General features: G+C 47.5%; 4 protein-coding genes across 6 annotated transcripts in view; 2 read left to right on the top strand and 2 right to left on the bottom strand.

Moving 5' to 3' along the window:
* The window catches only part of LOC144110587 (uncharacterized), a 159,214-nt gene that overhangs the window by 16,955 nt on the left and 119,735 nt on the right, over nucleotides 1–22,524 (bottom strand). Inside the window, exons 1-4 of one of the 3 annotated variants that reach the window (XM_077643606.1) lie at nucleotides 6,214–6,342; nucleotides 6,026–6,115; nucleotides 5,835–5,909; nucleotides 407–493 (exon numbers count right to left, since the gene is read on the bottom strand). In XM_077643606.1, coding sequence (XP_077499732.1) covers nucleotides 407–493; nucleotides 5,835–5,909; nucleotides 6,026–6,115; nucleotides 6,214–6,247 — 286 coding nt within the window. In that variant the 5' untranslated portion in view covers nucleotides 6,248–6,342. Of the gene's footprint in view, nucleotides 1–406; nucleotides 494–5,834; nucleotides 5,910–6,025; nucleotides 6,116–6,213; nucleotides 6,343–22,524 lie in introns of those variants that run through there. The other 2 variants (XM_077643605.1, XM_077643604.1) reach the window with 2 other exon arrangements.
* Nucleotides 6,523–8,322, top strand: LOC144110589 (mediator of RNA polymerase II transcription subunit 22-like). The gene is made up of 2 exons (XM_077643608.1): nucleotides 6,523–6,880; nucleotides 7,470–8,322. Exons 1-2 carry the CDS (start codon nucleotides 6,671–6,673, stop codon nucleotides 7,689–7,691), a joined length of 432 nt encoding a protein of 143 aa, XP_077499734.1. The 5' UTR covers nucleotides 6,523–6,670; the 3' UTR covers nucleotides 7,692–8,322.
* On the top strand, nucleotides 10,855–17,358 carry LOC144111254 (nucleoredoxin-like protein 2). Its single transcript, XM_077644483.1, has 4 exons — nucleotides 10,855–11,017; nucleotides 12,972–13,204; nucleotides 15,619–15,722; nucleotides 17,068–17,358. Exons 2-4 carry the CDS (start codon nucleotides 13,016–13,018, stop codon nucleotides 17,210–17,212), a joined length of 438 nt encoding a protein of 145 aa, XP_077500609.1. The 5' UTR covers nucleotides 10,855–11,017; nucleotides 12,972–13,015; the 3' UTR covers nucleotides 17,213–17,358.
* Nucleotides 18,046–20,256, bottom strand: LOC144110972 (organic cation/carnitine transporter 2-like). Its single transcript, XM_077644044.1, has one exon. It carries the CDS (start codon nucleotides 19,816–19,818, stop codon nucleotides 18,046–18,048), a length of 1,773 nt encoding a protein of 590 aa, XP_077500170.1. The 5' UTR covers nucleotides 19,819–20,256.

Below are 22,524 nucleotides of genomic sequence, written 5' to 3'. Positions count from 1 at the left end.
CTCGATGACAGGTGCTGCCATCAGCGGGACTTGTGTGACCTACGTTGCTCTTCCTGAGCAACTTCTCACAACCAATCATTCATTTAACTGCCACCTGCCATGGTAGGCAGTTTGCTCACAATCTGGTGAGTAGGTTGTGACGATGCCACAAGGTCACGTAACCTAGGTGGCTCACCTGCCAACCAAATTGCTCCTCTGGGAATTTTTCATGAATTTTTCACGCACAGACAGCGAATACCAACGCTGAGGTCGACATTGGCTTTTCTGCGACACGGGACTCTCAAAGCCTCCGCATTGATACATGCATATCACGTCTTGCTTATGCAGCTTATGAGCATATTAAATCCAAAAACTACTATTTAGTCCACCACACTGGCAAGCCTGACAACAAATCAATGCTGCGTACCTTTTTCATTTCCATTATGGATTACGGAAACACTGTGTGCACAGCTTCGAACCTCCTCCTCTCTGCCAACCTGTATGCAACTACCACCTGCAAAATAAGGTATCCCACGAAATCTCTTAGAAGTTAAGCAGCCTGTGCAAATCCTGCTTGCCCGATTCTAACACTTGGGCCCAAACCACAGCCCATCTTTCATTGTGCAGTGGCAGTGGTTGCTGTTATTGCATACTGTTATGGCTGCTTCCACAAGACAGGCTTGTTAATGGTTTATGGGGGTTTAACGTCCCAAAGCAACTCAGGTTATGAGGGACGTCGTAGTGAAGGGCTCCGGAAATTTTGACCACCTGGGGTTCTTTAGCTTGCACTGACATCGCACAGTACACGGGCCTCCAGAATATCGCATCCATCGAAATTCGAACACCACGGACGGAATCGAACCAGCATCTTTTGGGTTAGCAGCTGAGCGCCATAACCACTGGGCCACCGCAGCAGTCTCACAAGACAGGCTCCGAGATTGTAAAGAATAACTTACATAGACTAAAATGCACACTGCCTGAAACCACAAAACTACAAGCAGAGTGAATACTACAGCTAGTGCCCAATGTTATGGTTTGGTTGTGAGGGGCTAAGTGGACACGTAATACACACACATACACAGTCTAGCACCTCGAAACTGCGCCTGGGCTATGGACAAAGCTGTTATGGAGGGCTCTGGATTATTTTCAGTTACCTGGGGTTCTTTACCACAAGCTGACACTGCGTAGCACATGGGCACTTTCACATTTTGCATCCATCAGAGTGCAGCTGCCATGGCTGATATTCATTCCCCAGAACTCGGCTCAGCTGCTGAGAGCCATAGCCGCAGAGTTACTATGGCAGGTGAACCTAGTTGCTCGTCCTGTCGTTGACCACTTCACTTTTGATAGCTGACAGACACATGACTGAAGCAGCAAAACTTGATACCAAATCACATAAATGGAGAGCTGTAAAACTACATTTGTCGAGAGTACAATTTAGTTTCAACACAGCAAGGAGAATCCAACAAGCTAAAAAGCATATGGAGGATAAAATAATCACAACTAACACCCTCCACATCACAACCATGAAACTGCAAAAAAGAAAGAAAAGCTGCTCATACTTTTTTTTTTTTGTAGCTGCACGGCTCTCAATGGGAGCATCAAAAATTTGGACATGGACAGTGCTTGTGCTCCCATAACGATATTTCAGCACCGACTAGCCCAATCTACCACACTGGCATGGCTCTGTTCAAGCAGGAGTAAGCAGACTAATTTTTCAGCACATGAACAAACAGAAGAACATACATCAAAGAATGGAAGCAGCACACAGATGCAACAGCAACAGAAATTTCTGTTGTGCCACTGGAGCGATCCCACTAAACTTGCGAGGCAGAAAGGGGCAAGGAACCGCATAACTGCAATACTTCGGTGCTGAATCGATGTGTGTGTGTTTGCTGCTGCATCATTTCTTGGCTCACCCTTTCAAAGCTTTCAAAAAGCGCTGAAATGATATCACAAAGTCACGTGGCTTCCCCAATGCATAGCCATCGATAATGGTGGAACTGTGAACGCTGACACAACTTTGGCTTTAGATCTGACAACACTAACCTCACGCTGCTGCGATGAATGCCAAAAATTGCTACATGCACTCAATGCTTTGTATCACTAGTTATTCACTAGCACTTCAGCAAGCCTTCTATCAATACAAATCCACAGCCCTAACTTTTTTACTGTCACACTGATATACAAGTACAGGTACAATGTCTTTTTCCCTGAACATTGAACTCAGGAATTCACTATTTCGTAACATCTGTTGTTTAAGCAGTCAAATTTTTGGAAGCCATTGTCTCTTGTTAATAGTCTCTAATTTCTATTAGTTCTTGTATTGTATTTGAGATTCTTACTGTTTTCCTCCCCCAGCCTTACCCCTGCAATAACATTACAAAGGCTGCAGTATGTAACAATAAACAACCAAATAACTGTGCATGCTTAGCCTATAGTTAGAACACTCATGCTTTTAGTTTGGTTTGGTTTATGGCTTTCACTCTCCTGAAGTGGCTAAGGCTATGAAGGACACCCTAATGGAGGGCTCCAGATAATTTTGACAACCTGAGGTTCTTTAAGGTGCACTGATATCACACAGTACACGGGCCTCTAGCATTTCACCTCCACTCGAAACGTTACAGTCGCGGACGGAATCGAACACACATCATTCGGGTCAGCAGCCGAGAACCATAAACACTGAGCCACTGCAGTGGCTACTCCTGTTGTCGTCTCACAAAATGTTTGGGAAGCAGATGCCACTAGCACTTGAAACTGCCACATCCGCTGCGTTCACCCACGGGAAAAGTGCCAGTCATCAGCCACTATTGCCCTACACAGCGAGCCTGCACACTGCAAACAAACTATTGTGTGTGTTGCAGTGCACATTTGGCAATCACTGCCTCACAGATGTGCGAGAAATGCCACATTAGTCGCAGGCATTACGACTTAACTAATTCACTTTCTCTACAAATGCATAGAGCTCAATGCGCAATGCTATAGAATAGTAACTTATAGATAGCTGATAAGTGATAGAAAACCTGAACAGTGAGTAGCTTGAGCTGCGCACATAGGTTGCATAGCTGAAGCTGAATGCTAGCCATGTAGTAGCTGCATTCTGATAAAAAGCTGCAGATCTTAAGACTATTTACACTAACGTCTGCGTACAGCAGCATAAACAAAAGTTTCCCTTAACCACTGCATGTCTTGCATACTAAGTCATGCATACTAAGCAAAAATTATGGCCTTCAGCATTGTACAGATGCAATGAATACAAAAGGGAACATATGAGCACATGCTGACGAGTACTAGCAGCATGCACGCCGGGGGCTGTTATAAAAACTGCAACACACTCAGCCGCATGCTAATATGTGGTTAACGAGTGGAATGGAGAAATTGCACAAAATGTCATAGAAATAGAAGTAATATAGCTTAGAACATGGCAAATAGCCCTGAACAAGGAAAAGAAAATGAACGAAACAGGATTCGAAGTTAAAAAGAAGGGAGGGAGAGGGGAATACATAAAAGAAAGCAATTAACCACTTTAATTTACCGGGCAAGGTTGCACCCCCCACCACCCTGACACAAAGGAATGCCAATAGTTCACCCATATATCGAGCACTTGAAGTCTGGCTCCATTAAAGTTGGGTTCCTATACTTGGTTTCACACATCAGGTGCAACGCGGCATAAGGTATGGAAGTAGCCCACGTGAAAAAACAAACGAAGGCGTGTTACTTCACGCCTGTTTTGCAGCAGAGTTGTCTAAGGCACGGGAAGGCAATAGCGTGTCATCAACAGTAAGTGCACATTTAATCAAGCTCATAACAAATGTACCAAGTGATAAGCCAGCAGGCAAAGAATTTATTATTTTTTGCTCACCACAACGAATGCACTGCATTTTGACTGCTGATGTAGGCAGCGCAAACAAAAGCACCAGCTTTGACAACGCTGCACCCCAAGTATAAAACAAAGTATTATTCGAGCACAGAGAGGGAAATAAAGAGGGGCAGAGAGAAAGCGTGTGGCACACATTGTTTACACATTGTTTTATACGAAGGTGAGAAATCGTTTTTAAAGGGCGTTGTCTCCTCAGTTAATGTCGCAGGCCTGAAGAAAACGATCCCCACGCTCTGCCAGTGTGCTTGCTTGTTGTTGTGTAGCCTTGGAGCGAAGAGGCCAGCTTTGAATTGACCATTTGCGGAAAAGCGAGCGCCGCCTGTCGTGCAAACAGAGAAGCTCCGCCTGTACCTTTGGTTGGAAAGGGGCTCTCGAGCAAGCATGCGCAAGGCAGCGTTTAGCAGCTCACGTGCGCTTGTTTTGTTGTTTTAGTGTTGTTTATTTGCCGGAAACGTGTGTCAGCTAACGAAAGAGTACGATGGAAGAGGAGAACATCCCATTTCCGTTTTTATAAACGGGGTGGGGCGAAGAGTTTGCGCGCTGTAGCCTGAAAAACGACCATGTGTGGCAATACCTGCACTCTGCTACCTCAACGGAGCGCCGAATGACAAAGTGAAAATGTGCGTGAATGTGCGCCTATGCGCGGGCGAGTGTGACAGTATAATGGGATGCACTTTCCTAATGCGCACAGACATTTACGTATGCGCTTCCTTGATAGGGCCGGAGTTTCTGCTAACTTAACACAACACCTTTCGCCTCAGGGCACACTTAGCTGATTATTAAAGGACCCGTTGTACTATCTCAATCCCGGCTCGTGCTGATACGGCAGAGCGTTGCTTTGCGTGCTAACGGGCCGCGGGAGCGTTAGAATGCGCGGATATACGCGAGGCTGCGCTCGGCCGTGCTCCCGCTGTTCAGGAAGCACATTGTAGCATTAATGGTGAATGTTCATACTAGTATATATCATTCGGTTTTCCTGCGGCGGTGGCAAAACTCTTCTAGAACGACCGAGCAGTGTGTACTCGGCAGTAAGCACGAAATAAAGCAGCAACACCTGTTTCGAAACGTGCTGGATGTGTGCATTACTGGCCCCATCGACGGGTTCGTCTTTTGCGCCTTGTATGTCGTCGCGGCCTTTATTACGTACAAGTCTCGCTGTTGCAAAACACGTGGTTAGCTTAGATAAATCGCGTTGCAGTTACATGTCAGTTACGTGGAAGTTACAGCTCACATCAGTCGTCGCACTACAGCGCAGGAATGCACGGCTGGCTCATGTTTTCCAACCAAAAACCAAACCGCCCATAGAGGGCGCTGCCTGCGCCTTCACCACGCATGCGCAGAAACTTTTCCGCAAATGGTCAATTGACTCGTGGTGTGAGGGCATAGGTTTCCGTTTTTTCTTCCACAGTTTGTGTAGTGCTGCCAACTTTGTATTTTTCTCAGTCTCGGGTTTTGGAAAACATGTTAATGATGCTTACCAAAAATCATAAGTGAAATTTTCGAAATGATAAAGAAATGAAGTGAACTGCCACTGACAAAAAAAAAAACTAAAAAATGGCTCCTTGCTATTGATTCATGCAGTCCCCACATTCTAGCATGGGAGCTCTCAGATCCCTTCCATATTGATGGGGGGCCTGAGACCCCCCCCCCCCCCCCTCCCCCAAACTACATGCACATTTGTTCGCCTTCTTACTGACTGCACCTGTACTATGGCGACGTTGCGGCAGGGCCATTAGTAACAGCGCCGCACTCTCGATAACACAGCCAATGCCTAGTTCGTTTGCAGCAGTTGACTAAGCAGCAACTGTCCATTTATGCGTCAAAAACGCACTAAACTGTGCACTACTGGGTGTACACAATGGCCTTTCAAGCAGCAAGCACAAGTGCTCTTCTCCAACAAAGAGCCCTCCACATCATGACAGGGCTACCAGTCACATCACAACACCGACATGCACCAAAAACAAATATTGCGTACCTTGTTCATTTGTAATGAGCATCTCACAAGGGTTACTCGTGCCCTCGATGATTTCTTCGTTTAAAGGCACTGTGCCTGTGGCAAGAAACAACCAGCGAAATTAGCAGCACGGATATGGGCTTTCCTCCAACAAAGCGCCATTCACACCGTGACAGGGCTACCAGTCACACACCAAAACAAATATTGCGTACCTTGTTCATTTGTAATGAGCATCTCACAAGGGTTACTCGCGCCCTCGATGATTTCTACCTTCACTGGCAGTACGCTGCACCGACTGTGCCCTGCAGCGAGAAACAGCCAGAGAAATTAATCATAAGCCAAGCAGCAGACGAAACCCTTCGAAACATCGTTTCGTAATACAACCCTGCTGCACCCTTACCGTGTTCCATCAGTAACTCCTCCGTTTCCATCATCTCACAATTTCGAGGAAGCCTACGAAATCGCAATACATTTAGAGCAGACTGCGCCAGAATTCGCGGGCTGCCGACACGTTTTAGACTGGATACGGATCGCCCTGACTAGGTTCTGGTTCGGTCGCCTTACCTTTCTTTTTTTTTCTGCCACCTCACACTGGCATTTTATTTTATTGCACGGGCAATGCTCTGCGAACTGTGAGGAACTATTTGCGCTTTTTGTTATTGTTTTCTTCTTGCTGTAGAAATGGCGATTTTAAAGAACGGCGGCAGTCATATCAACAACGACAACATCGCCGGTGAGCATCTGCAGGTGTATGCGTCGTCAAGCAATACCCTTGCTATCCCTTCATCTCTGAAGATATTTTGTGCTTGTGCGCGTCATAAATTTCGTGACAAGTCGCTGGTTAGAGTACGTCTAAGATGGCGCAACCGAAAGGGCTCAGTCAGAGCAAAGAAGCCCTGTTGAAATCGTACACCAAGCAGCTCAAGGATGACATGAAATCGATGGTCGACAACTTCACGGAGATCATAAAATCCACGCGTGTACCTCTCGAAGAAGAAGGACAGGTGTTGAGGCCTCTACAGGGAATACAAGACCACTATGAAATGACCGTCCGGGCGGCAAACATTGTATGTTAGGTTTTCAGTTTATTTTCTGGATGAAGCTGCGTTTGGTGAATGTTACGATGTTACGTTGGTTGCTGCATACACATGCTATGTGCGGCGACGTCAGTTTAGAGCTGCGCACTTCGTTTCAATGCGTGATGCCGCAGCTTCATCATGATGTGCAATCCAGAGAGTTGATGATAGGTCAACATGTGTGTGCAATCAAGGTGCTGATTCAGAGTGGTTAAGGCAACATAAAAGTGAATTTAGAAAAAAAAAACCTGCATCTTAATATGACGATTTTAATGTAGTATATTCTGCTCTCATATTACTTGACAGAACACTAGCCCGGGGTTCATTTTGGGGAATGAAGCTTGTACTGTGAATTAGAGAAGGTATTCTTGCTAATAAGTGAAACTGGTTTACCATGCGAACATGGTATGTGCAACGATTGCTTAGCATTTTATCGGTAGAACTCTCCAGTTCACATCACATCATTTTAGTAAATTGTGCACAGTTACTGCCAGTGCAGCCAGTCATTTTCTTGGCTGCACTCCTGTAAAAGCTGAATTAGGCACACGTCATTAACACATTGCTTTTCATCTTTCCTTAGGTCCGTGCAGGAGAGTCGTTGATGAAATTAATATCAGACATAAAGCAGTACCTTATTCTCAACGATTTCCCCTTTGTGAATGACTCGATCGCCCAGAACAGCCAGCGCTACTGTGCGTTTCAAATGGACTGTGATCAGCGACTCATGGCATTGCGCGACGACATGGCGGCTGAATTGTATGAACTGGAAGACGAATACTACTCAACGTGCTACAAGCAATAGACTGCTTGGCAGCAAGGCTCCCTGTGCATCGCATCATGTTACTGTATCATGTGTTGTATTGCATAATGCACTGTGTATTTTATTGCTCATTATATTGTGTGTTTGCATTATTGTAGCTAGTGCGCATCACAAACTCTCCATCATTTCAATGCTGTTGATGCTTCCTGGAGTTTCTTGAACAGTGACTGCCTCCATTGCTTTTGTACTGCGGTCCACCTGAAGCAGTAGACAAAGCTTCAACCACTCTCAAATTTTTGCCTCTGCAGCGCATCATCCAGCACTTATTGGAGCAGAGACAAAAGTCAGGTGGTCACATTGCCAGCATCTTTTTCTGCACTTTATGTTTGAGGCAAACTTGCTGGCATCTTTATTGCATTAGTTTCCTTTTTTTTCTTTCCTGGCATACTCTCGCTACTGTCAGTTCTGCTCTGTAAAGAGGAAGTCAAGATCTCTCTAGCTGTTTATACAGCTTTTTCCCTGACTTTTCTCACAACTTGTTGCAAAATATACCTGCAAACCATGGAGTGCTGGGCCCGGTGGCACATTCTCGTGCGGCCTTTCTTCTTGTTCCTGCGTGTGCTTTTTTTCTTGTCTTACTCTTTGCACCCCAGTAATAAAGAGTTGTAATGAATTGCAGGCTTCTAGGTCATTAAGTCATTAAAGGAAGCCATCTGAGTTCTTGATGTTGTAAAAAGTCATAACACAGCTTCTCATAAACTTTTAGACAACTGCATTCCCTGTCCGTGACCAAATTCAATCCCCTTTTGAAAATACCTTGTACTATAGTTTCCAGGTTATTCAAGATCCTTGAATAGTTCTGCATCCTCATATATGCCTTCAGTTTAGAAGCAGATTGGTTCATGTCCCTGAAGGATGTGCCTGAGGGTTTAGCTGTGCAAATCAGGAGGATGGGAGGGTGTCTTTAATATTGTTTTGCGGAAAAACCTAATTGTTTTCCAGTGTGTCATTCGGCACTCAGTCTTTGAGAAGATCATACGATCAAATATCACTGACATTTGTGAACATCTAAAAATTGTCGGAGTTGTCCTTTAATGCCCTTTTGCTATCCTCAAGCCAGTTATAACTATGCTGCACTTGTGTAGTTTGTGATGGTGCCACATGTGGAAGCAGAAGCAGCAAGCGTACAAGTTCTATACTTCACATGCACAGTCCTCATGGCAGCTGACCAAGCATCTGGGTTCACATGTGTGTTTTCAACCCGTTTTCTGTGTGCAGCAGGCGAATTTTAATGCCACAGCATTAAAGGCCCCGTTCTCCAGGAAATCTGGTGTCGGCGTTGCGAGTGAAAAATCACGTGCATGGCTCTGGCAGGTGGCTCCCGAGAGCAACCTAGGGGGCAGGTGGACCACCTAGCCCACGTGATCTTGCAGCGTCATCACAACCTACTCACCGGATAGTGAGCAAACTGCCCACTGTGGCAAGTAGCAATTAAATTAATGGCTGGTTACTCAAGAAGAGCAACCTGTGCCACACAAAGCCCACTGCTGGGAGCACCTACTATCATAGGGCAGTGGCGCATCGCTTAACTGCTGCACCACTGCGCTAGGAGCGGTACTCCCGGGGATCCATGAATATAGAGTAGAAAATGACCTTCTGCGTATATGGATAATTAACCTGTGGGTGCCGAACGCGGCCCAGATGGCTTGAGACCCGATTAGCGGCGACGGCCAGCAAACGCGTCCGTTCTGCCGCTGTGCCTTGAACGTCCCACTCGGCGCGTGCCGGGCACCTCCTCTACTTTTCAAAGCGCCAGTCCATGTGGTGGGGCTACAAACCCATTATGTTATTGCATCATACCCTTAAGGCAAAGCTTAAGAGTCTCCATCTTTTTTTTTAAAGTTGTATCCTACTATACGCCTTTCCAGTAAGGGATCCTGAAGCATTGCCATGTCGCCTGGTGGGCTGTTGTGTGCATCCCACGCTGGCACAATGGAAGCAGCAGCAGAACCGGTTTGCAACAGCCCGGAGAGAAGGCATTTCAGCACCCGCCTCCCCCAGTAGAAAAGTCTATAGGCTATGTAGATGCTTGTGGCTCTATCGAGCTGGAATTCCATAAGTATCTCGTCCACGCCTAGCTGGATTTCTGCAATACATACCATAACATGGACTGAACGTTAGCTTTTGTGTTGTAGGTACACAGATTTTTGATAAACTAGACCAATATAGATGTCTATTGGAGGCATAAAACAAATTGGAAGTGGTTTAACTCTTCTAAAACTAGTTAGAGCTCAAAAGCTCTATTAAGCCTGTTTCACATGCAAGTGAAAATGCTAGCGAATCTTGCCGCGGCAGCGGAAAAACCTGTTTTGAGTCGTCGCGGCGGTGAGCGACGTTGTTCCAGCAAGTTGTAAATTCTCGCTGCGACGCTCTGCTCAATCGCTCAGTCGCTTACATGTGAATAAGCCTATACAGTTGGCTACGCTTGAAACTCCTCGCAGGCCTTTCACGCACACTGTCAGTCGCGCTCTCGTCCATGGCAAAACTGCATGCGCGAGCGGCGTAGCCTCCTCAAGCAGAGGAGGCGCTGCCTCAAGCGAACGCTAAGTCACGTGCAAATCACATCACCACATCTGGCGAAGTGGCAGTCGGCGCGGCGGCTGCAGCTGCGGCGAGTCACGTGGTCTGACGTCACAGCCACAACTACGTCGTGCCGGGGAGTAGTAAGAGGTCTCCATTTCCGGTGGAAATAAAAGTCATCCTTATGGATAATCCACGTATTTTTTGATGGTTTACTCAGTAGAGACTGAACAAGACGGCGAAGGAGCACCGAGTGGCGTTTTGGTCGATTTGGTTCTGCACTGATTGGACTGACAATTAAATGTTACATATGCGCCAAACTGGACGATGCGTTAATAAGCGTCTAAGAGAATATGACCGCAAGGTACACAAAGGCATGGAAGGGCACTGCCTTCACGGCAGGCGCTGCTGTCGGTGGGACTTGGGTTGCATGGGTTTGATTCAGAACCAAGCCTGAAACCAAGGTTTGTGTTGGGTGTGCATTACTCTTATGTTGTGTCCTATCCTACCTGGGCTATAAGCCGCAGCGTAGTCCATGGAATTTGAAAGAAAGCATCATCTTCATGCTGCAAGGCCGGCCGTATTACACGATTTCCTGTAGTGTATACAGCGGAACGAGATTGTGCCTTTATGCCAAGTTTGCGAAATAAAAAGAAGTAGACAGCACGCGCTGCGTTTTCGAAATGCGTGCGAACCACCGGGGAAGAAACCGAAGAAGCAGCTGTGGCGTGGACTCGCACCACAAGGCATAGGACTCGCCGAGTGGGGAATCTGCGTTGCTATTACAGGTCAGTCGCATTAGGTTACGTTTGAATGGGCTAGTTGAGTCTAATGAAAGGTTTACACTAGGACATTCGTCATCAAGAGAGCAGAATTTACCGCTCTCAGAACGCCGTGGCGTTCATGAAGCGATGCCGGTGCATCACACGATGTGCCCGCGCTGGCAGCGAGACGACGTGTCTGTTCAAGGCGTTGACGTGCAAGCGTACTTATGCGGGCAAGCGGTTGAAAGAGCACAAATAAACTTGAAGCCCCTCGACGACATACGTTGTCAAGGCTTTGATTAATGGCATGACGGTTGTAAAGGGTAAGACTGAAGCGGGGTGGTTCACAATAAAGCCATGGAGGCTCGTCTCGCGAATGCAGACGAGGAGTGTGTGCACCCTTCGTCAAAAGTTTATGGAAGGCAGTATTAAAGAACAAATTTGCTTTACCATCCTCTTTGAACGCAGTCTAGAATAGAACAATGCAGCATAAAGTTGCACTAAAGACGAATCTGAAGTCGCCTTTTAACTGCGGGAACTGGACCTGCACTCTCCGAGCATTCTTTGAAACTTCAAACGATTATGCAGTGCGGCCGATTTCCTTATCAAATAGAATCAAACGTCCGGGCGCCCGCCTTTCTGCTTTTAACTCACCTCTGTAAAGAGGAGGAGTTAGCCAAGGCGTGGAGTACCTTTCAGCCAGCGTGACGGCTTTGCTTTCGCTTTTATTTTGTTTTCAGGTTCCGTGTATAAATAGTTTCAGTCGCAGACTACATAGCCGCAATTTAGGCCCACGGAAATAAAAAATACGCGGGGACTCCGCTCTCGCCGATCGCTATGTATCACTCCGCCGATGGCAGAGCGGCAAGGCGCCACGCGGTTGGCTGACTCCTCCTCTTTTATTGTTGTTGTTGTTAGCCTATCAAAAGATGGCACATACCCACACTGGGGGATCGGCCAAGAATCGGGTGGCTATTCACCTGAACGCAGTTAACAAAAAGGAAAAGCACGTGGGAGCATAACACCGGTGAATTTTTCGTTCGAGAGCGCTTTCTTTTATGAGATGAGTTTAAAAAAAAAAGGCGGTAGCCGGTACGTTTAATTCGATTTAAAAGGGAAATCGGTCGCACAAGACAATAATTCAAATAATGCTCGGGACGTGCAGATTGAGTTCCCGCAGCAAAAAGAGGAGCTCAGAATCCTCTTTAGTGCACCTTTGATTTTGGTTTAGCACAATGCCAATTAACTCTCACGGATGGAAAATATTGGGACACCTAATTCCTAATGAAGCAGCATTCTAAGCTGTTGATGTCTATGCCAGAAAGGACTGAATGATAGTGCTTGCGAGACCAAGCTTACTCTCCCCAAGGACTGCTCTTCTTAGGCGCTTCTCGTACACCACACCACCTGCCACGGTTAGCAGGTGGAGGCTTCACACAGACGAATCTGGTCTTGTGACGTCACTTCCCTGCAGCCAGTGGGAATTCTCCGGTCTGTTGACGTCATGTCTCTCCAGCCAATGGGATTTCTCCGCTCTGGTGACACCACTATCCTCCAGCCAAACCAGATTTTTTTTTTCTGGACAACGCTTAACGATCACCGCCGGCTTTGTTGCTCCGGTGAGGCAAGCTTCTATGCCATCGCATAAAACAAATAAAAATTCATTCACCAAAGTCGCCTTCCATAAACTTTTTACGCCGTGTGCGCAAGTCTTCCGCTGGTTATGACCGCCGATGGGTCGTGTTCGTGTCTGGAGTGTGGATAAGGAGTGCTTAGGATCTGAACACTGAAATAGATCGCACGTGGCGTCCGGAGCGCTTTTTGGTTCACCACGCCCAGCTCTTACGGGGCTGGTGGCGATGAGTGGATTAGACAAACAAGTATCTTCTGGTCCACCAGCGCGACAGCCAGTATGAAGTCGCTGCGAGCCATCTCGGTACTGCGTGCATCGCCCTGAAAGCTGTCTTCGTGCGCGCAGTGCGCTCTGCTTTGCTCCTTGTCTGCCGTGCCCAAGGCTCCTGGATGGAACTGTTCCGGGGCAAGGTGCTCTTGAAGAAGGACGGCACCACCATGGCGGCCGAGGCGGCTCTGCGCAACAAGCGGCTCATCTGCATCTACTTTGCCGCCAAGTGGTGCCCGCCTTGCCGAAACTTCACGCCCACGCTGGCCGAAGCCTACAGAGAGGCCAAGCATGAAGGCCTCCCCATCGAGGTACTGCAGACTCTGCCATGCGTGCGAACCCAGTGGGCACTGAAACTCCCTTGGATGTCCTGTGGATGTTTGGGACGTCCATGGGACGTCCAAGAGAGTTCCAGTGCTCCTTGGGAAGGAAAATGGCCCCAGAGCTATTAGAACAAGCGGGCCAAATGCACCATTTTGTGTAAGAGCTAAAATGTGCAAGATGTAAATGGATTAAGATTCTGTGTAAGAGCTAAAATGAATCAAGATTTTAAAAAGCGCTCTTCAGAATTGCAATCAAGTGAATGTTCTCAAGAGCAGCCGCTGGCGCTTATCTCGGAAACCAGCAACGCGGAGGTAAGTCATGGGCAGCGCAGAAGCTGGGAAGCTGGCAGCACCTTACCAAGTCGGGGATGAGAGCGCTATCATCGCGGCGCACATTGGGGCGCAGTAAGCACGCTCTTATGTGATATTTTTTTAAGCTACGCGGGCTGCCATTTTTGTCGACTAAAAAAGGGGCTACGCTAAGGCTACCTCGTCGGAAGCACATGTCGGACAATTTTCTTGGCGGACGGGTGGTTCACAATTCACACATGAGTGTGTAAATTGCTTTATTTAAAGAGTGCAATGGTTTTAATCGATTAAGTAATAAAGTAGGCCAAACGAAAAGAAATACTGGTCGTTACATCACGTAACTCCTAGTAACACTCACTTGATTTCAGTTCGGAAGAACGCTTCGATTTTTACATCAACCACGATCCAGTTTAGCTGGGACGCCCTGTATATTCAGGGAGGTTTATTGCTTTTAGTGGTTTCTCTACTTTCCTTGCTTCGTTCCTAATTTTCTTTTTCACTAGCAGTTTTCCTTCTTCCGTTTGTTTCCTCCATTTTTTTTCACATATATTTCTGACGGCTCTTTTTAAAATCCTCTTCTTCGCCTGAAAGCTATGTAGAGTTCGACAGCCTCAGAATTAACACCTGAAATACTGACAGTTTGAGATCTGTTGTGCAAGATCACGGCGGACCGGTTATGCCATTGGCTTCTAGTTTAGTGAACAAAATTAGATTATTGGTGTCTATAGCTTGCTACAAGTCTATGATGGCCGCTCCTGCAAATGTTCTTTCATCTATCTATTGCAATTCTTAACTTGTGTTATTGCTATGAGATCAAGTTCAGTGAAAATACCGAAAACAAAAACTATATATATATATATATATATATATATATATATATATATATATATATATATATATATATATATATATATATATATATATATATATATATATATATATATATATTCATGACGACAGAACATTAAATTTAAGTACTAGATGAAACGATTTGGAATTAGCTTTTCAAAGACTTTGTTAAAAAAGATATGCATGCAAATCGGAAAATAATTAAACACCAGGGAACTATCTCCTTAAGAATTAATAATTATGGAAATTATTTCCTTTCCTGTGGTGTGGTTGGAAATAAAAGAGTGGGAGCCGACTGTATAATGGATGTTGGGGAGGCTTGTTGCTCTCATTAAAGAAACAGTTAAAAGCAGTTGCAAATCCTTTGGGTCCCTATACTCAACGCCGTTATGTTCGACCTGAGGTATTTACTCGTGCATTTCGTTTAGAAAGTTTGCGGATCTTTACGTTTCCGCTCGCGTGTTTCGTCAACAGTTTCTTCAACGATTTGGAATTAGTTTTTAAATAACTTTGTTAACTTTGTTAAAAGAAGTAAGCGTGCAAATCGGAAGATAATTAAACACACCAGGGAACTAGCTCGTTAAGAATTAGGAATCTTTACGTTTCCCCTCACGGGTTTAGTCAACAGTTCTCGAAATTACTTGCGCAGAAGCCAATGTTAACTAATGATTGTGTAGGTTAAGTTAGCTGTACATAAGTTAGCTGCAATCCTTGACTCACAATCTTCCACTTTTACTCAATAAATATAAATATACTGCTGGATTTAGTCCAAAACAACTGAACATACTTTGTGCAAATGTGACCGGTATACTTATTCATATGTCGTTTAATAAAACTTCTGTGTTATTGCTGTGCTTTTTTTTGCATTCAGTTCATTATTGATAAACATTCTGTTAGATTATTTCTGTTGTGTTCTGTGTTATTGCTGTGCTCTTTTTTACATTCAGTTCATAAACATTCTGTTAGCTTATTTCTGTTGTGTTACTGCCATGCATACGCTGTACAATTTCTTTTCTATTTATTTATGACTACTTCTGTATTGTTCATAAATTGTTATTTCGTTCTGTCTGTTGCTGCCACGTAATGGTTTCCTGGGCCTTCGTCAAGCTGTTCGTACAGCTTTTAGCCCAGGTGACCATCCAGATACTTGCTGGAGAATAAAATATGATTTGATCTGATTTGATTTGATTACTAACACCCGTGGTGCACCAGACATTCGACAAACGAACTTTGTCTCGTCGCAGTTAGTGTTCGTGTCGTCGGACCGAAACTCGGCCGAAATGGTTGAATACGTGAAGACCTCCCACGGAGACTGGCTTTCCCTTCCCTACGGAGACGTACTGCAGTCGTAAGTTAGTAATTCCGTGTTCCCGGGGCTTGTCTCACAACACAGTGTCCCAGCTAACAGTTTGGAAGCAAATGTTCTATAGTAAAAGGTAAACTAATGCTAGTTACCGGAGGAAAACATAACGTGTATTTCGATGGTTGTCCAGAACAAGCACGAACGTTCATTCTAATGTATTTAATTAGGCAGCGATATTGGCTTTTAAACGGCTGGAGCTTGTGGGAGAGTTTCAATTAGAATGCGTACAACGCCCAGGGAAACCCCGATGGCGGAATTTGCGTAGCAGTCTCTTTAATAATAATAATAATTGGTATTTGGAGGAAAGGAAATGGCGCAGTATCTGTCTCAAATATCGTTGGACACCTGAACCGCGCCGTAAGGGAAGGGATAAAGGAGGGAGTGAAAGAAGAAAGCAAGAAGAGGTGCCGTAGTGGAGGGCTCCGGAATAATTTCGACCACCTGGGGATCTTTAACGTGCACTGACATCGCACAGCACACGGGCGCCTTAGCGTTTTTCCTCCATAAAAACGCAGCCGCCGCTAGTGAGGAATTCTGAAATTCTAAATCGTCGCGGCAAGAGAGCGCGTTTTAAATATCCCGCGCGTGGTAAGCGCGTGTCGAAGGAAGGGTTGGAGGCAGTGAGGCAATGGTGACCTTTTTTCATAAAAGTGAAAACGTCCAAGAGTGCCGGCATATTGGACGTTAGATTTGTGCTTACAGGTAAGACTTGACAGAGCTCTCGCACGCTCTCCCCACATTCCAAAAAAAAACACGGTTCTTCCGATGGTCACACACACCGCGGTGGCTCAGTGGTTAGGGCGCTCGGCTATTGATCCGGAGCTCCCGGGTTCGAACCCGACTGCGGCGGCTGCGTTTTTATGGAGGCAAAACGCTAAGGCGCCCGTGTGCTGTGCGATGTCAGTGCACGTTGAAGATCCCCAGGTGGTCGAAATTATTCTAGAGCCCTCCACGACGGCACCTCTTTCTTCCTTTCTTCTCTCACTCCCTCCTTTATCCCTTCCCTTACGGCGAGGTTCAGGTGTCCAACGATATATGAGACAGATACTGCGCCATTTCCTTTCCCTCAAAGCCAATTATTATTATCCGAGGGTCACAAAAGAGGTCCATACCTCTCACCATCTCGATTTTCGAAAATTCAGACAAAATTGAATTACTCCATAGTAACGGCCGCCGCTGCTGTTACGCCCTTTTACACTGGTGCCCGAAGTTAGTCAAGCTCTTCATCTTCATATTTTTCTCGAAATAAATAAAGATTTATTAATTGACTGATTGCAACGAGAGCAGGCTTCGGAGTGCAAACTGTCGAGTTCCCCTCTTTATCTTGCAGGGTTCTAAAGGCTCGCTACAAGGTTGCCGGCATACCGACGCTGGTGGTCATCAAAACGGACGGCGCGCTAGTTTGCGCCAACGGCAGGCCCGACGTTCAGGCCAAGGCTAGCCAGGCGTTCAAGGACTGGCTCAGTTCCATATGAGCCTGCCGAGGAGGAGAGGAGACGAATAAGACGAACCTCGACCGCCATGACACTTCGGACGCCGTATAGCTGTCATTCACCGATGCGCAACGCATGTTAGGACGAAGATTACGAACTTCGCTTTCCTTGTAATATATACTACGCGTTACGCATGCATATTCGAATGTTTCGTTGCCTGTACAAGTAAGCTTCAATATGAAAGAGACCACATTAACGGCATTCAATCAATCATATGTTTATTTATGCGACAGTATTAAAAGCCTCATAGGGCCGAAATGCGCTTCCATATGAAGAGTTCCATAATTCCATAAGTTTCCAAAAGGAATATGGGGTCGATGTGGAAATTTGCAGATCCATATGATGCCATGTACATTGTATGAGAATCGTATAGAAGCTACTTGGAGTTATGGACTCCGTACAGACAGGATATAGATTTCGGTATACTTTTTTCATATCTTGTGGATTCCATATTCCCTTTATTCCATACGAGCGGCTCATACATGGAACGTTACAGCCTAAAATTTGCCCACTGACCGGAGCGAAGTATCGTCAGCAGACCACAAGCGACGTCACTTCCGATAGAGGCACCAAGAGCTGCTAAATGCAGCTGCGTGGCCAACACAATTGAATTAGGCGTCCCTGTGAATTTATTTTAGAATACCCTTATGGCCAGAATACCATCTTTTGAAGACACGAGGATCTACAACACGAAACAGCGAATTAAATGTATGCCCAAAACACGACAAAACAAGTTTACAAGCGTCTATGACGCCCTAGGTCCGACGGATCTCTCAGTGGAGCTCGAGCGCTGCAATTAATGTATAATGGCGGAGCTATTGCCGCTTCGGAGACACGCTGGCCGGGGACTTCCGCTTCCTGTTGCGTTGTGGCGTCGCGGCGCCACTGCTACTTCCGGCCCGCGTCACCTCTTTGAGCAGCGCCTTCTCGGAAAGCGTCAGCAGCAGCATCGAGAAGAACATCGTGTGGACGGCCGCCACTCCCAGTGGAAGCGCGGCGAGGTCGCTGGGAAGGGCGTCCTCGACGACCCTGAACGCCGCCGACGCCATGGCGCCCAGCCTGCCGGACATGTACGCCCCCGAGAAGGCCACGCTGCGGATCTGGGTGGGGAACAGCGCCACCGTGTGGACGCAGAGCAGGACGTAGGCTATGTTGAGGAGCAAAACCCGCCACATGAGGCCCAGGTGAGCCGGAAAGATGAGGCCGAAGTGTTGCAAGGCCGTCTGGAATAGCAGCAGCAGGGAGACGGCCAGCAAGAAGACTACCAGGGGAGTCCGCAGGCGGCGATGCTTGGTGATGAAGTAGGCCAGGGTCATGGCCGGCGCATTGCCAATGATGACCACCCACTTGAGGGCCGAGATGTGCGGCAGGTTGAGGTCCCGGGTGTAGTAGCTGACGTACAAGGTGAACCAGCAACCGAAGATGACGAAGCAGTGGGCCAACACGATCCGCGACGACAAGTAGCGCAGCCAAGGTAGGTGAGCCGCCGGGTAGCATTCATCCTGCTGGTCGCGGTTGGTCGCTTCTGCTCCTCCGGCGGAGGCAGCCAACATCTCCTTGACCTTCTCCAGGCGCTCGACGACGATCTCGGGGTCTTCGTTGTTGAGCCAGGCGGCCCAGAGAGCCACGCGTCGGGCTTCCAGGAAGCGCTTGTTGACGATGAGCCAGTGGGGCGACTCCTCGGTGAAGTACACCGTGAGGATGAGCGCCAGCGCCGGCGCCACGAGCCCTGCGTGGCAGACGCGCCAGTCAAGCGCCAGGTACGCGATGCCGCCCACGTACACAGGCGCGAGAACAGTGGGCCAACACACGGCGAGCGCGCAGAAGGCCTCCCGCGGTCCCGGAGGCGTTGACTCGAACAGGAGCACGTAGGCGACGACCTCGAGAACGCTCACGGCCGCCGAGGACACGAAGCGGAGCATGACGAACACGGCCGCCGTCGGGGCCAGGAGGGTGGCCACTCCGGAGCATAGGAGTGCGCCCAGCGACGTCCACATGACCGGCCTGCGACCCCAGCGGTTGGACGTGAGCCCCGCGAATGGCACGGACAGTGCTCCTCCGCACATGAAGGCCGCGCTGAGGAGGTGCTGGTACCATGCACGGTGGCAGACCATGTTCCACTGGACCACCACTGTGCGGCCCGTCATGTGCGTGTCGTAGTCCCAGGCGTCGCAGGCGACCACGGCCCGAGGTTCGCCCGCGGCGTCCGCGCCAGCTACTTCCGCTGTCGGTGCGAGCGACGTCTCGTAGCGGTGGCAGCGATTGAACCTTGCTGCGGAGTCCGACAGGCGTGGAAGAGAAAGGTTCTTCCAGGCCTCTGCGCTCGTGTTGGAGTACTCGGTGCTCGGTCGGCACCAGTGTTCCACGGGCTCGAGGTCGGTGGCGACGGCGAAGCTGTTCGAGTAGGCGACGAACGTGGTGATCACCGCGGAGAGCAGCACCAGCTTCTGGAAGCGGCCGAAGCCGAACACGACCAAGGTCTGCAACAGCGTCTCCGTCTCACTGTTCGTGAATTGCTCAGCCGCCGGACGAAACAGGTTCGGCAGCAGGCCTGACACCAAGCTACGGGAGCGCTTGCGTCTCGCCATAATTACCTCAGGGTTCCCTTGCTTCCTCGGAACTTAAGCCCTGGCCGCACCTCACTAGTAGAATCTTCTTCTTCTCCTCTCGCGGAAGCACGCGCCTCGACGTGCAGGTGGCCAACATGATGATAATGATGTCCTCAGGCTCAATGACGCATACAGGTGGCCAAGACCCGGGTGGTTTAGCTTTCTCTTTTCTATCTGATGCCAGTGTGAACGGGTAGCATTAAAACGGTGGCCTTGCCGTCCGCCTTAATGAAGACTTTCTACTGGGCCACGGCCTCCTTGATTTTGAAAAAATCACATTAAATGCTTTTAGTTTCCATTCTCGGCACATTCTTCCGGATATCGTTGGGGAACCGCGGCGGAACTGAAGCCGAACATAACGCCGAACCTGATGCCGGACATTCCGAAACTTTACGTTTGAGTGGTATCTATACTCCATCTCAGTAGAACCTTGCAGCACTGCCAAACCTGCGATGTGTGCACAGGCGACGTTATGACTCTGTGTAATGTAGTGCTAGTAGTATAAAAAGGGCATGTAGGATAGTGTACGCTAAAATAATAGCGTTTTTCGTAGTGCAGGAGCCGAACATTAATTACACTCAACCTGGGTGTAATAAACGTTTTTCTGAGAACACGCGTATTGCAATATTTTCATCACGACACTACATGCGCAGAACACGCTTCTGCTCCAGCTTATATACACCATTTATGAGGCTCTCATGCTGGGGCCAGTGGCACCTGCCCGCTTAGAGCAGTTATTTAATTTCGACCGCAGCAGTGGTAGGGCACATGATGAATACAGTTTAATACGTTAAGCCCCTGATAGCTATTATTATAAGAACCATATTAGTTGCCTCGTTTGTCAAATATGCAAACATTTATGTGGATACATTGGGTGCAGTTGGGCAGACCAACTGGATGCAATTGGTAAAATCAATAGCGCTCAGCAAATGGAAACCCAACTGGTACATCTGGGTAGTACACGTGAACTATTCAATAGGAACATCATTCCAACTGGAACCGTCTGGAAACTAAATGGGTCCCATTGGAACCAGTTGGAAATCCAATTGGTTTCATTTTTTTATTGGGGCAGCATTACGTGCGCTAAAGAGCAGCACTCTCTCTCCTAAGGCCTAAGCTATTTGAAATTAAGTGTCCAACATCCTGGATTACCTCCTTTGTCCAAGTGATTTTTGCATAGCTCCGTCACAATGCAAAGTGTACGAATTACGCTGACTACCATGCCTGCAAAGCGCGCGTACAAAACTGCCTTTTCGACAACCTAACTAAACGGCGTTTATACAAGCGTACGAGAAATCAGATCCCCATAATTAGTTAAAATAAAATTGCATGCTATTTCACGGCAGCTTACGCGCATTCTCCGTTACTACAGCCGTCTTCTTGTGCACATTTTTTTCTTTCGCTACCGTTACCAGCCACACTTCTTGAGAACTGACACTGTCTGATATATTAACTGAAGCTTATGGTACCTAAAGCAGCGAAGTGTTAAAATTAGCGCCTTCGTAACCACGTCAAATTTTGCGCCGTGATGAAAAATTCCGCACAAATTGCGGCGACGGAGGCGACTCGTCAGCTGTCTGCTCCGTATTCATAGTACTCCTTTTAGACGCAGCGCCCTCACGTGCCACTCTGAGCTTTAATCGCTGAAACGACCCGCTTCCCGACCGCGGACGACACACTTCTTAGTTTTAGTACACTATAGTAGGGTGGCACCAAGAATAAGGTCGAACACTTTTAAATCAAGGCTTCTGAAAACCACTTCAAAATAAGCGCATGCCTACGCCTCTAGAAGTAGCCATATGGCAGCTCTTAATGATAGCGGCGCTAAGTTAAACACAACCAATACAACTTTGTCGCCTCTATAAATAGTTTTGTTTCGGTTTCGTTTTTTTTCTACAGTAGTCAGATTTCAGCTACTGTGGACGCATGCAGAAATGTCCGAGTGGTGTGTGTGGTCGCAATGACTTTAAAGAACCCCGAGCGGGCGAAATTAATTCCCCCCCCCCCCCAATTTCGGATCCGGAGAACCCGGGTTCGAACCCGACCGCGGCGGCTGTATCGATGTAGGAGAAACGCATAGGTGCCCGTGTGCTGTGCGATTTCAGTGCACGTTAAAGATTCCCAGGTGGTCGAAATTATTCCGGAGCCCTCCACTACGGCACCTCTTCCTTTCTTCTTTCAGTCCCTCGTTTATCCCTTCCCTTACGGCGCGGTTGAGGTGTGAAACAGATACTGCATTTCCTTTCCCCAACGGCCAATTCAGTTCAATTCAATGCGGCGCCCCTCTCTGCTTCCATTCGCTTCCTCCATCAATGCTTCTCTCAGGGCACGGTTGAGGTGTCCACCGACAGTGCGACAATTACTGCGCTTTCTTTTCTCATAAAATATGTTCGCATTATCATTACCAGGGGACACGATATGTTGCCACAAGCAAGGGGGACTGTTATATGTGGTTTTCCTCGAATACAACGCCGCCTCACATACATTTGGTGCAAATGGGTGCGAGGAAGACGCCATTGCTACACTCCAAACAGGAAGGAGTAAATAGGGAGTAAGCTGTCCTCTAGAGCACACTCTTTTATAAAAAGGGTGTGCGCTAGAAGACAGCTTACTCCATTTCTGCTCCCATGTAGGCGCATCCGTGTTTAGAGTGCACATATAAAGAAGAAGACAAAGGTACAGAGC

Source organism: Amblyomma americanum, chromosome 11 (genome assembly GCF_052857255.1).
Source record: "Amblyomma americanum isolate KBUSLIRL-KWMA chromosome 11, ASM5285725v1, whole genome shotgun sequence".
Classification (NCBI taxonomy): domain Eukaryota; kingdom Metazoa; phylum Arthropoda; class Arachnida; order Ixodida; family Ixodidae; genus Amblyomma; species Amblyomma americanum.
The sequence above is the reverse complement of the archived record's forward strand: the minus strand, read 5'-3'. Positions and strand labels throughout refer to the sequence as shown.

Excerpts from the sequence above, each read along its gene's own strand:
- LOC144111254 (XM_077644483.1), top strand. The coding sequence starts at position 13,016 with ATGGAACTGTTCCGGGGCAAGGTGCTCTTGAAGAAGGACGGCACCACC. Across the intron at positions 13,205-15,618 it reads ATGAAGGCCTCCCCATCGAG|TTAGTGTTCGTGTCGTCGGA; the intron begins GTACTGCAGACT and ends GTCTCGTCGCAG. Across the intron at positions 15,723-17,067 it reads TACGGAGACGTACTGCAGTC|GGTTCTAAAGGCTCGCTACA; the intron begins GTAAGTTAGTAA and ends TTTATCTTGCAG.
- LOC144110972 (XM_077644044.1), bottom strand. The coding sequence starts at position 19,818 with ATGGCGAGACGCAAGCGCTCCCGTAGCTTGGTGTCAGGCCTGCTGCCG.
- LOC144110589 (XM_077643608.1), top strand. The coding sequence starts at position 6,671 with ATGGCGCAACCGAAAGGGCTCAGTCAGAGCAAAGAAGCCCTGTTGAAA. Across the intron at positions 6,881-7,469 it reads CCGTCCGGGCGGCAAACATT|GTCCGTGCAGGAGAGTCGTT; the intron begins GTATGTTAGGTT and ends ATCTTTCCTTAG.